At 37.4% G+C, this 13,829-nt stretch overlaps 1 protein-coding gene across 4 annotated transcripts in view; it reads left to right on the top strand.

The window, feature by feature from the left end:
• Positions 1-13,829, top strand: part of Ankrd17 (ankyrin repeat domain 17) — a 151,995-nt gene that overhangs the window by 95,873 nt on the left and 42,293 nt on the right. For all 4 annotated transcript variants that reach the window (XM_075944322.1, XM_075944323.1, XM_075944324.1 and 1 more), the window contains 3 exons: positions 9,127-9,238; positions 9,411-9,556; positions 13,643-13,785. In XM_075944322.1, coding sequence (XP_075800437.1) covers positions 9,127-9,238; positions 9,411-9,556; positions 13,643-13,785 — 401 coding nt within the window. The remainder of the gene's footprint in view (positions 1-9,126; positions 9,239-9,410; positions 9,557-13,642; positions 13,786-13,829) is intronic.

Consider the following 13,829-nt stretch of genomic DNA (forward strand, 5'->3'; position numbering starts at 1 on the left):
ACCACGCTCTGATCCCAGCCTTTGAGTTATGGGGACCATGAGTTCAAGGTCAACCTCAGCTATGTAACAATTTTAAGCTAGTCTAGGCTACATGACACCCTGTCTCAGTAGAACAAAAATAGGGTTGGTGTGTATTTTCTTTTTTGTTTGTTTTCGAGACAGAGTTTCTCTGTAGCTTTGATGCCTGTCCTGGAACTTGCTCTGTGCTCTGTAGACTAGATTGGCCTTGAACTCACAGAGATCTGCCTCCTGAACTCAGGGATTAAAGGCGCGTGCCACCACTGCCTGGCTGTGTATTTTCTTAAATGGTTCATGGATTGTTTATGAAAGAAACTGCTGAGACTTGAATTCTAGATCAATCAGGTAGTAAAGTCCTGGACTAACGGAACTTTATGAACTGTATGCTTGTATATACTGTGTGTCCTTAGTTGCATTATGTAACGTTTTCCCTTGAGACCCAGCCCGGTCTGGTTGTAATCCTAGGAATCCTCCTGTTTAATCCTCCTGAATGCTGGAGTTACAGGCATGAATCATCATACCTGACTTTATATCACTTTTAAAGATTGTGATGGAATTACATATGGTTTGAGGAAATATGTTGTGAGTTTATGCAATTTTAGCTGGTAACAGATTCTATGGAGGGAATAGAAACACTTTATTTCTTTGGATTATCTGAAGGAATATGTATATGCATGGAGAAAGATATTATTATGGTTTACAAAGCTTGAGATCTATTAAGAAAGGAGTTCTATTAAAAATATTTTGATTCCCAACATTGAAGAGCCAGAGACAGGTAGATGTGAATGTGTGAGGCCAGTGGGGCCTGCATAATGTCTTAATGTCTCAATAAATAAATAAAATTTAGTTGATTCTGAGTGGCAAGATTCCTCAGTGGTTAAATGTGCTTGCCACCAAGACTAATTAGCCTCACTCAGTTTGATTCCTGTAACCAATGAAGTGGAAGAAGAAAACCACCTCCTACCAGTTGTCCCCTTACCTTTTATGTGTACTGTACTGTGTCCTCTCTCCCTCCCCCCCCCCTCCATAACTTGAGCATGAAGTCCAGGGCTTGAAAAGGGCCAAAATGTGGCAAGCTTGATGTTTTAAGTCTCTAATCCTAGTGCTTGCAAGGTAGAAAGCAGGCAGTTTCTTTTCGGCTACATAGTAAGACTAAGGCCATCCTGAACTACAGAAGACCTTGAATCTAAAAGAAGGAAGGAAAGGCTAAGAAATATGAGGTAGGAGAGACTATTTAAAAGGTAAAGTAAGAGAAAGAAAAAGTGTGCATGTTATAGTTATAATTTTATAAATTTTTATTTCAAGAAGCATATGTATATACCATTAAAACTATATACATCCAAGTTTGAGAGTTTGTTATTTTATTAAAGTGTTTCTTAGTTTATTGTTTTATATTTTGGTTTTTATTTATCTTTAGATAGGGTCTCACTCTTTAGACTAAGCTGCACTTAGTCCTAGAGATCCACCTTCCTCTTTTTCCTAAATGCTAGGATTAAAGGCGTGTACTAACATGCTCAAGTTTATTTTGTTTTAATTTCTTTATATGTTTGTTTTATGTGTGGGTGTTTGAACTGCGTGTTTTTTTTTTCTTTTCTGTGTACCTCAAGCATGCCTGGTCTCTGGAGGCTAGAATTCCCTGGAACAGCCAGCCTTTAGCTGCCATGTGGGTGCTGGGAATTGAACAGTGGTGTTCCGCAAGAGCAGCAAGCTCACGTAATCACTGAACCCTCTTTTGTGTCCTAAAATATTGCCAGCAAATATCATAAAGAAATTACCTAATCTCCTAACCATTCCTGTCATTTCATTTATTTGTCACCTTGCTTGGCTAAGAAGGAGGAAGGCTAGGAGTCAGACACACAGTTGGAATTTCTCTATTTTATTTTTTTGTTTCATGTGTGCTTGTTAGCTATGAGTTCTGCCCTAGTTTGCTTGAACTCATGATCTTTTCCAGCTTTGTCTTCTGGTAGATAGAATTACAAGTGTGATATATTGCATGCAATATGATACCATTCATGCTGCATAGCCTTTTTTAAAACTATGAAAACCATTTATTTTTATTTATTTTTGATCAAATTGTGGAACTCAATAAAATCTGGCATGAGATATATATTATTTCTCATGAGATTTTGAGACTGTTGGATTTGACTAGAAGTATGTTCTAATTTTTAAGGGACCAAGAATGAGCCCTTACAGGCACAGCAAACACACGTAAAATACAAGAATCTAAAAAAAAAAATCATTTTAAAAACCCTGTCTATCTGGTTTCTGTATTGAAGCTTTTTTAAACTTCTGTTGCATTTTTGCTTAACACGAGTTATATTTGAGTGCTTATTTAGATACAGAAAAATTCCTGTATGGGGGGGCAGTCAAAATGATAATTAATGATTGCACTTCTACCTGACTTAAATTTTGAAGTTAATTTAAGGAATTTGCTTTTGTGCCAAGTAGGTATCTCAATAAAAATTTTAAGAATGCTTTTCTCTCACTTTTTTTTTTTTTTTTTTTTGTAAAATCCCTCCAAAAATAGTTGATACTTGTAGAAGGAGCTGCTGGCTGCATTCCTGCCACCCGGCTCCCAGCCGCCTGGTTAGCTTATGCCCTGAAATAACAACACACAAATTGTATTCATTTAAACACTGTCTGGCCCATTATTTTCAGCCTCTTATTGGCTAACTCTCACATCTTGACTAACCCATATCTAATAATCTGTATGCCACCACGAGGTCATGGCTTACCAGCATGAGTCTAGCCAGCGTCCATCTTGGGAAGGGGAATCATGGCGTCTGCCTCACTTCCCTTCTTCCCAGCATTCTGTTCTGTCTACTCTACCCACCTATGTTCTGACCTATCAGGCCAAGCAGTTTCTTTATTAATTAACCAATGAAAGCAACACATAGAAAGAAGACACTCCAATAACAGATACTAAAGTAAAAATCCCATGAACCCTGATGTCATGAATATTTTTGTGTATAGGACGAAACTGATGGAAGACACAAATGGAAAACTGAAAAATATCTGACTGATGGAGCATCTGTAAGAGATTAAACACTCTTCCATGAGATAGAGAATCTTTCATTCTAATGATGCTATTCAGATGTGCAGAAGGTGTATTTGACCCTAGCACAAACTGGGCAAAAGGTTTCATGGCAGTAGATAAGATGGAGATTAACTTGTACCCCTGATTTAATTTTTTTTGATTGTATGAAATTTTATTGACTCACTAGGCAGTGGTGGCACATGCCTTTAATCCCAGCACTTGGGAGGCAGAGGCAGGCGGATCTCTGTGAGTTCGAGGTCAGCCTGGTCTACAGAGCTAGTTCCAGGACAGGCTCCAAAGCCACAGAGAAACCCTGTCTTGAAAAAAACAAAAAAAGAAATTTTATTGACTCTCACAGACACTAAGTATAAGAAAGGACTAGTTGTTTTGTTCATGGTCTTTTAACATATTTAAGCCTCTTTGCTATCATAGGTACATCATATATATGTGACCTGCTTGTCTTTGTTATTCTCAAATTTTTATAAACTTTTCTCGAATTAGAAGTAATGTTAGAAAAGTGAATAAAAAATAGTATACATTATTTCCATCCTTATTATATATTCAGAAGTGTAGGTGGGCTGGGAATGTGACTCAGTTGGTAGAGTACTACCTAGTATATTCAGATTCCTGGGGTTTTTTTCCCCCAGCACCATATAAAAACTATATGATTGTTTATACCTCTAATTCCAGCACATGGGTTGCCTAAGGAAAATCTAAATTCAATGCCGTCTATTGGTACATAGTATATTGATGACTGCCTGGGTTACATGAGCTATTAAGCTTAACTTGTTATGCAGCTGAATGTAAATTATAGTTGGACATAGCTCATTTCTGTGAGCCTAAAATTTAAGGTTTGAAATAGGAGAATAATCTGAAGTGGTGGAGTACAGAATGAGACTCTTGAATACTACCTCCTCCAACTCCTAAAAGAGTAAAACAAAATTAATGAAGTTGCATTTTATCTTCAATTGTCTAAAGTTACTTAAATGTTTTTCTATATTCTTACCGATTTTAGAATCCAGATAATAAGTAATGAGGAAATAAGGACGAAATTAACTAAATGAAATATCACATGCTTAGAATTCCAGCATTTGGACATCGGAGGCTGGAGGCTGAGTTGGATGGTGGCTACCTAGCCTGGCATGTATAATAAGACCCTATCTCAAAATATAGCAGTTGGAGAGATGGTTTCTAGCACCCACATGGCACTCTAACTCAGGTTCTAACAAACTGCCTTTAATTCAGATTCCAGGAGAATTCATTCCTTTTTCTGGCCTCTTCAGCACTCAAGGGAAGTCCCGATGGCAGCCTACATTCATAAAGATACTATCGCATAAAAAAGTGCTAACACATTCAACTACTACTTTATATGAACTACTTTCAGAAACGTTATTAAGTTTAAATTTACTGATTACTCTCATTTATTTGATATCCTGAAGTGTTACTCTATTCCTTAAACTCATATATAACCTGGCTATATAAGATGAAATATTTGAAATTATGAAGATTTTCCTTTTGTGGGTATGTATCAGTCCTTCCCGATCTTAAACATAACTAATTTAGGAATAAGAGGTGTACTTCCTCCATGAGAGTTTTCAACCTGCATAATAATTAGCTCATCAAAGGTTTTCTTTCTTTCTACAGCACTCATATTTTGTGATCCTTTGAACTAAGTTGTGTGTGGCCATATCACCTGCACTTTTCTTCTCTCACTTAGTCATGTAAATAATTTATTAGGTGTTTGTTTTTGAGACAGTTTCTCACTGTGAAATCTTGCCTGTCCTGGGATTCACTATGTAGACAGGCTGGCCTCAAACTCAGAGATTCCCCCACTCCACCGTCAATCTGAGTGCTGCTGCCATGCCCAGTTTTTTGTTTTTTGTTTTGTTTTGTTTTGTTATTTACATACCTCCCTTTTCCCCATTTCTTTCTATGTTTGAGACTTTGCCCTGGGTACTTGATAAAGGAGTAAAATAATTGCTTGGCCTGTGTCTGATGTTAAGTCTTCTAAGGATCCTTCTGTGCTCTCCCTTTCAGACACTCTTGTCTTTCTCTCTGTTCGCTGTCAGTCATTGTTTATATTATACTATTTTTACCCGTGGGCTATAACACAGAACTCTTAACAGTTTGGAATTGTCTTAATGCCTTTCTGAACTTTAAGTTCTCGTGTTATCTTAAAAATATTTGTTACTTACTTCGAGTTCTTACTGTAAAAATGGAGTGGGCCTTCTCATTTTTGTAACTAACTTTGCTTACTTAAGGAATTTGACAACTCTCGTTGCTCAGCTTAAACATATTTTTTTTTATTTCTTAAAATGTATAGTTTAATAAGCTTTATAAAAATAGCTTGAACTTAAATTCAAATCGACTCTGTGCTGTAATTAACAAGATCCTGTAGAATGACAGATACTCACTTTGTAAACCTGAGATTATGGAATAGAGCACTTGTGGAAAGTGATGCTTTTATTTATTTTTTTATTTTTGGGGGGGGGAGATTTCGAGACAGGGTTTCTCTGTGGTTTTGGAGCCTGTCCTGGAACTAGCTCTTGTAGACCAGTCTGGTCTCGAACTCACAGAGATCTGCCTGCCTCTGCCTCCCAGAGTGCTGGGATTAAAGGCGTGCGCCACCACCGCCCTGCTGAAAGTGATGCTTTTAATTAATATTAAATTTATGCTTTATAATGAGGGACATTATATATTGATCACCTAAAATTTTTTTGTGGTTATCTTTTTAAAATTTTTTATATTTTTGTGTATTTAAGTTAGACTAGTCCCTGAAGGAAGTTTTCAAAGCTTTGTAACCTAAATCTATTGTTGAGTTGCTTACACTTAAAAGAGAGGACACAGGCCATGTGTATTTAACAGTTTTACTCAGAGCTTTGTGATGCGGTTTGAGCAGTTTGCTGTCTAGAAAGCCTATCTCTGGTTACCAGTTAAGTTTGGCCATCAGAAAGTTGTGTTTCTGAGCTTTTGCTGCCTTTTCTCTGAAATCAGACATGGTTCCTTTTCTTTCTTTTTTTTAAAAATATAAAACTTGGAATGAAGATCATGGTACTGACGTCCAGAGCTTCACTCACTGCAGTTTCATGTCCTTCTCCACTGTTGTAGTTGGTGCACCTCCCTTGTGGCCATCCCTGATCTCTGCAGTCAGTGGCTCTTCTGCAGAGCAGCTATTGCGGCTCCCTCTCCATCACTGACTAGTAGGCTTTTCTCATTTCTTGACTCTTGATCAATTTCACTTTTTGTCTTTTAATTTTTTTGTAATGGAGTTTGGCTTTCACAGTTATTGGGAGGGTATGACTTCTTGTATTATGTAAATATTACTGTATAAGAGCACTATAAACCTTTAAGTCTGTTATTAGTAATAGTCTTTGAATATTTGAAGTTATAGCTGTTGTCATTTCTGCAATGTTCAGTTAGTGTAATGTATTCTGGACAAAATATTACATGTAGGTTGAGAAAGAAAATACAGTATAAATTCATAAGGTTTTCAAGAATTTAGTGGACTGGCTGGTGTGCCAAATCTTAAATCTCAGTGCTTGAGAGGAAGAGGTGGGTGAACCTCTGAGTTCAAGGCCCACTTGGTCTATATAGTGAGAGCCTGTCTCAAAAACAAACCAAAGATGGTTTTTCTTTTTTAGTGTGGTAATAGAGATATAAACATATTATCAAGGATAAAAATGGAGTTTGCTAGATGCAGTGGCATATGCCTTGTGCTCTCAGTAGGTTCAGGTGGAATTGAGTTTCCAGGCCAACCCCAGCTATATAGTGCGACTAATTTAAAAACCACAAAGGAAAAATAGAGACATATTTTTAGGCCATTTTTAGTTGTCTCATTAAAAAGTAAAAAGAACAAAATTTGTTGGCACACTCCTTTAATCTCAGTGCTCAGGAAACAGGTGGATCTCTGTGGTCTACATAGGAAGTTCTAAGTAGTCAGGGCTTCAAAGTAAGACACTCCCTCCTGAACCCCCAAAAGAAGAAAACCTACTCCAGTTCCTTTTTCAAGGCCGGCCTGGTCTACATACAGATCTCCAAGAGACAGGAGTACAGAGATCCAGTCTCATGTTCCAATTTAAAAAAAAAAAAAAGACAAGTCCACCATAAAAAGGAATGAGTTATATAGCTGTTTTTTTCTGGAGTTTTATTTCATCAGTTAAGTCTTGCAAATTGGTGTATGTTGAGTTTATAGTTAAATGATCACATCATTTGCTTTACCTCAGAATGATTTCAGTGTTGAAAAGCCTTCATGACAGAGTCTTCTCCCCCAGAGATTTGTCATCCTGTTATAATACTTTTCAATTTTATATATGGATTATATTGGAAATACCTTTTTTTATATTTAAATGTTATTGCATAACTGAAAAAGTACATTCACATGTTCATTTTTCCAGACTACCTAAAGCACTTTCTAATAGTTAGGTTGGTTAATTAAATTAAAGATTATCTTAAAAGCCAAGCATGGTGCTATTCACATGCATTTCCCTCATTCATGAGTAATTAATGCGGATGATTGGAGACCCTCTTGAGATACATAGTGAGATCCTGTCTCAAAGAAACAAAGGGGTATGAATCCCTAGCCGTGTTCATTCACACATTTGTCCAGAAGTTAAATTATGTAATATCCTAGCACAGTTACAGTCTTTATTTTTCAATTTATAGTGTATTACACATTTTATTCCTTAAAGAATTTAGGATCTTTATTTTTAAACACATCTAAGTTACTTAAAAACAGTTGTTTATTTATTAATTTTTTTGTTTGTATTGTTTTTTGTTTTTCTTTGTTTGTTGAGGCCAGTCTTTCTGTAGCAACCCTGACTGTCCTGGAACTAGCTTTTTGAGCCGGCTGGCCTAGAACTCAGAGGTCCTACTCCCTCTATCTCCCGAGTGCTGGATTTAAGCATGTTTGAAACCACGCTCGGCTCAATTTTTATCTATGAAAAGCCTTGCTTTTCAGCTTGATTTTTTTTTTTTAAACGGGTCCAACACAACTCATTTGGTCTCTGCATAGGATTCTCCATGATTTCCTCCATGTTCTGGAAGTTTCCTGCTCTAGCTGGTAGGGCCTGTGTTCCTGCTCTTGGTGTTTTACCTGATCTACTTCTGCCCTCTGATAATTTCCTTTTGTACATGGGCTGTTTAGCATCAGCTGAAGACACCAGAGGAATTCTCTTCTGATCTCCAGAGCAATCTGGATAGTCCTTTCCTTTTCACACTCTCTTCTCAGCTAGGCCCTGGACCCCTGCCGTTCCTACATTCTGTGTTTTTGTCTTTAAGAATCACTCTTCTGTATGCCTGTCTATATGCATTTCAAAGTGTGTGTATGTGTGTGTTACACACATTAGGTCAGGCATGCTAACACGCTTATAATAGCAATAGAGAGGCAGAGGCTGAAGGAACAAAGTAAGATCAAGGCCATCCTGGGGTACAGTGAGGTTCTATCCCAAAAATGTAAGCAAATCTATTTGAAATAGAAACAGATGTTACTCTATTAATATGTGACAACAAAATTGAATTCACACTATTTTTCCCCTCAATTTTATACTTGAAATTAGCATATGATAGAAAACAATCCTTTTTCTTCCTTTGGTGTCATTAATAATTGTTTATAAAGTTTGAATATTATTTGTATACCTAAAAAGGTCACTAAAGTTAGGCATATGGAGCAAATTTGTAATTTCAGTATTCCAGTGGTAGTGGCAATGAGGGACAAACCGTTCAAGGTCATCCTCAGCCGAGGCAGACCCAAGCTGGAAAGTTTCAGAACCATTACCACCAAAAAAGGAAAAAGGAAAAAAACAAACCATGAATTGACTTCTTATTGGTGAGGTTGGCAATAAACCATATACCATCCAAATGATTTGTGTAAGCCTGGCTTGGTGGCATGCATTTATAATTCGAGAAATCAGTAAGAAGCCTGAGGCAGGAAGATGTGGCTAAGCTTGGGCCACATGGTTTGAGGTCTTGATGTAACATAGGGAGTCACATATGTATCTGTGTTTTTGACAGTAACACTGGAAGGTTATTTAAATGAACTAGTTAAACTAATGGCTTTTCTTTTCTCTTTATAGACTGAGAGTAATCATGATACTGCACTAACGCTTGCCTGTGCTGGTGGCCATGAGGAACTGGTACAAACACTACTAGAAAGAGGAGCTAGTATTGAACATCGAGACAAGAAAGGTAGCCCTTAGTTTTGTTAGTTTGATTTTATAGAAGTTTTGTGGGAAATATGAATTTAGAAACAATTAGTTTTTAGCCACATATTGGTGCTTAATTATATTGGAAAACAGTTGTTAGTGTTTCTTTGCTTAGCATGTTGTAAGCAGGTTCTTTTTTTTGTTTGTTTTTTTAGGTTTTACTCCACTCATTTTGGCTGCTACAGCTGGTCATGTTGGCGTTGTAGAAATATTGCTGGATAATGGTGCAGACATTGAAGCCCAATCAGAAAGAACCAAGGACACACCACTGTCTTTGGCTTGTTCTGGGGGCAGACAGGAGGTAGCATTTGATCTTAGTGCAATTTCTTTTCTGTTTAGCACATATGTATATACTCATGTATTTGTTCTTCATATAGAAACATTTTGCCTGTTATATTTATCACAGTAACTTAAATGACTATGTATGAGCAAGAGTAGGCTAGTATAATATTCCCCATAAAGTCACATAATGTAAACATACAGTCTTGTTCGTCTAAGAGTAGTACCTGCCATAAGAATCCTTTGTATTGCATTTGTCTTTAAGAGAAAGATTAAGCCATTCTAGATGAGATGTACAGTTCTTATATATACTAATCCTTCATGTTCTAGAACTTCAGACAGACCAAATGACAGGAATTGATCATATAGGGTCAAGAAAATCGAACTGTGAAGTTATCAGTTTTATGTCTAATAGCATTTAATAATTAGCTGGTTAACCTAGTTTTTCCCCCTCCCCCTCAAACATCTCTACAGGGAATATAGGCTAAATAAGTCAATTGTGGTTTCTTTATGGATTCAGAATTTACCAGTCTTAGATCTAGAAATCACCCTTTCATCCATGTTAATTTCCCATTCACCTTTCAAACGGGTTATTGAACAGGACGGATAACTGCAGATCTCTACATGGAAGGAAGGAAAGGACTTTCTAAAGTAGTTCTTTAGTACTTTGATCCCTACATGTTCACTGTGGTACATGTACCTGTATTTGATCCCATATAACACACAATAATAAAAATCAAAGCATTTTTTAAAATCCATCCTTTTCTTGATCCCTAAGTAACTAGGTTTTCAGAACAAACTAGTAAAAGATATTTTTGTAGTTCCTATCCAAAAGTGAGAAATGTTAAAAAAAAAGGCACAAATATATATAAAAGGTTAGAGCTTCTTTGTATTATAGATTAAAAACAAAGGCATGATACACACATGGACTGTTTCTTGGTAACTTTTTATTTAGCCTAATCCTATGTCCCTTTTCCCTTGTGTGTATATATAATGTTTCATCCTTGTGGTGATAACATAGCACCTGTTCTGTTGTATTGCTCCTTTCTGATTGTTTCATCTGTAATTCACAGTGGAGGTGGAGAAAGTCTTAAAAATTATCAGGATGTGGTAGCCCATGCTTTTAATCTCTGCATTCTGTATGCAGAGGTAGGCAGATTTCTTAGTTGGAGACCAGCTTGTTCTTCATAGAGAGCTCTAGTCCAGTCAGGGAGCCAATGCCCTTAATAAACAAAACAACAACAATAAAATTAAAACCTTTCCTCGTCACTATTCTATTGCTGTGAAGAGATGTCCTGACCACAGCAGCTCTTATAAAAGATCATTTTATTGTAGGCTTGCTTACAGTTTTAGAGATTTTGTTCATTATGGTCACAGCAGGGATCGTAGTGGCGTGTAGGCAGACATTGTGTTGGAGAAATAGTTAGAATTTTATATCAGGATCCATGGGTAGCAAGAAGAAAGAGAGATTTTGGACTTCTGAAACCTGAAAGGTCACCCTCATGGATACACTTCCTCCAACAAGGCCCCACCTCCTAATCTTTCTCAAATAACATCATTCCCTTATGAAAAGTATTCAAATATATGAGCTTATGGGGACCATTTTATTCAAGCACCACACTAGATTCCTCTCCATTTCCCATTAAAATATGAGAACGGATAGAAATTTTTGAGGCTAAGTTGTTGTAGTAGCAGCGGTGGGGCTAAATTCCTGGCACCCGGCCGCCCCCACAGCTAGCTTTACCCAAAATAATTACATGGAAACTGTATTCTTTTAAACACCGCTTGGCCTATTTATGTAGCCTTTTCTTGGCTAACTCTCGCACCTGGACTAGCCCATTTCTTATAATCTGTGTAGCCCACGAGCTGGCTTACCAGGAATGATCTTAACCTGCGTCTGTCTGGAGTGGGAGAATCATGGCGACTCCTTGACTCAACTTCTTTCTCCCAGCATTCTGTTCTGTTGCATGAGACTCTTAATCTCAGGGTCGTGGGTTCGGGACCCACGTTGGGTGCCATTCTGTAGTAATAAGAGCGGAGGGGCTGAGTCCCCAGCACCCCAGCCACCTGGCTAGCTTATGCCCCGAAATAACAACACACAAATTGTATTCATTTAAGTACTGCTTGGCCCTTTAGCTCTAGCCCTTACTGGCTAATTCTGATATCCCGATCAACCCATCTCTAATAATCTGTGAGCACCGGTCTTACCGGGAAAGATTCTAGCCTATGTCCATCCTGGGTCGGAGCTTCATCGCATGTGTCTCAGAGAGCAGAGCTATGCGTCTGCCCAGGAGAGAGGAGCATGGCCTCTCTGCTCCAGAGAGCAGAGCTGTCGACTTTTAGCTCACTTCCTCTTCCTCCCAGCATTCTGTTCTGTTTACTCCTCCCACCTATGTTTTAACCTATGAGGGCCAGCCAAGCAGTTTCTTAACTTTTTTAACCAATGACCTTCCTCCATCACTAAGTACTACTTTAAATTTTTCATTATGATTTAGCTTGAAATAGTATTTATTCACACACTGACAAATAGCTTAATTTTAAATCAAATAAAGTCACTTCATTTAAAAGCAGTAAGCCACACTTGTGAGTTTTTTATATCTAAAATCAACCATGTGGGATGGAGATATAATCATCAGTAAATATGATTGACTAGCATGTTCTAAGGGGTTCATCATCCTTGGCACCACAAGGAACTAACCAAGCCAAGATAACTTAATATTCTACTTTCTGGTATGAAACTTTGCCTAGAAACACATTGCTTCCATTTGGTGTCATTATAACAGGTATTGTGAAATAGTTGGTATGATTAGGAAAGTCAGTTCAATGTAAAATTACAGAATAATGTTTAGAAAAAATGAAATTTGCAAGCATTTGTTTATTACATGGCAAATACTATGAAACTCTCAAGCCGTTTAGAATAGACATGCTAACTGATCCCCACTGGCTAGTGCCTGGACCCTCTGGCATTGAACTCAGTCGGGGCTCTATAGAAAGACACTGACATTAAACAAAACAATACATAACAGGCTAACATATGGCCCAACATGTAGAGATATTTGCCACCCAGCCTGACAATCTGATTTTTCGACACATGCTAATTAATAAATGTAGTAATAAAAAGAAAAACACAAGCATGGTGGCTCATGTAAGAATGAGCAAGATCCCTTTTTGAGGTGGATGGTGAGAGCCAACTTCTGAAAGTTGTCCTCTGCCTTCCCACCCGCATTCCATATGCCCTCAGTGTATAGACATTTACAGTAAAGAAAAAGTAAGACCACGTAGGCTTGCTAGCTTTAATCGAAGTAATGTTTAGCTTTATCTAAACACGATTTTAACTGATATATTTCTGAATGGCCAAAAAGCACTTAATGCTTTAATGCTCAATAATTTGGCTCTCAGAGAAAAGCTCTTGAGATCCGGAAGATTAACAGCCAGAACTCCTGTATTGTTGCTAGGGTATAAATAGTACAGCTGCTCTTGGGATCAGTTTGCCAGCATCTTAAAAAGTAATGCACCCAATATTCTGTTACCAAGTCAAATTTGATGCTGTGCCCACAGGCACAGAATAATATTAAGGTTGTTAAGGTAAAACATGGGAACATTTTCAACTCTTCTGTAACAAAAAGCAAATATTGATTGCCAGCTGTCATGGCGCACACCATTAATCTCAGCGCTTGGGAGGGGGAGGCAGTCAAATCTCAATTTGCTTCCAGCCTGATTTAAATAGTGAGGCCCTGTCTCAAATTCTAGTGCATTCATGTGTACATATAAGATGAATCTCATCTCATGTTTTCCTTTATAACTTAACTATATGATAAAAGTAACAAAAGTATTCGTTTTTAAATTACGTCCTACAACATTTGAGGTCTAAATCTTCTGTTGAGTATTCATTAGATTTCTTAAGCTTGTTAGTTTTTTAACTTGAGAGCTTTCTGTTGTCTGTTGACTTCTAAGAACCTTGTTGCCTAAAATTATAAAAAAGAGTTTTCTCATTTCGTTATATACCAGGCAAAAAAACCCCAGAAATACACTTCTGAAATTGTCGTGGCTTTAGAAAGTATACTTCCCACCTTTTTTATTTTTTATTATTATTTTTTTTCCCTACTAGGTGGTGGAGCTGTTGTTAGCTCGGGGTGCAAATAAAGAACACAGGAATGTTTCTGATTACACACCTCTAAGCCTGGCTGCTTCTGGTGGCTACGTGAACATCATCAAAATACTGCTAAATGCAGGAGCTGAGATCAATTCTAGGCAAGCTTTATTTTTTTTTGTCTGTAGACACTTTATTAAGAATA

Source organism: Microtus pennsylvanicus, chromosome 12 (assembly GCF_037038515.1).
Source record: "Microtus pennsylvanicus isolate mMicPen1 chromosome 12, mMicPen1.hap1, whole genome shotgun sequence".
Lineage (NCBI taxonomy): Eukaryota > Metazoa > Chordata > Mammalia > Rodentia > Cricetidae > Microtus > Microtus pennsylvanicus.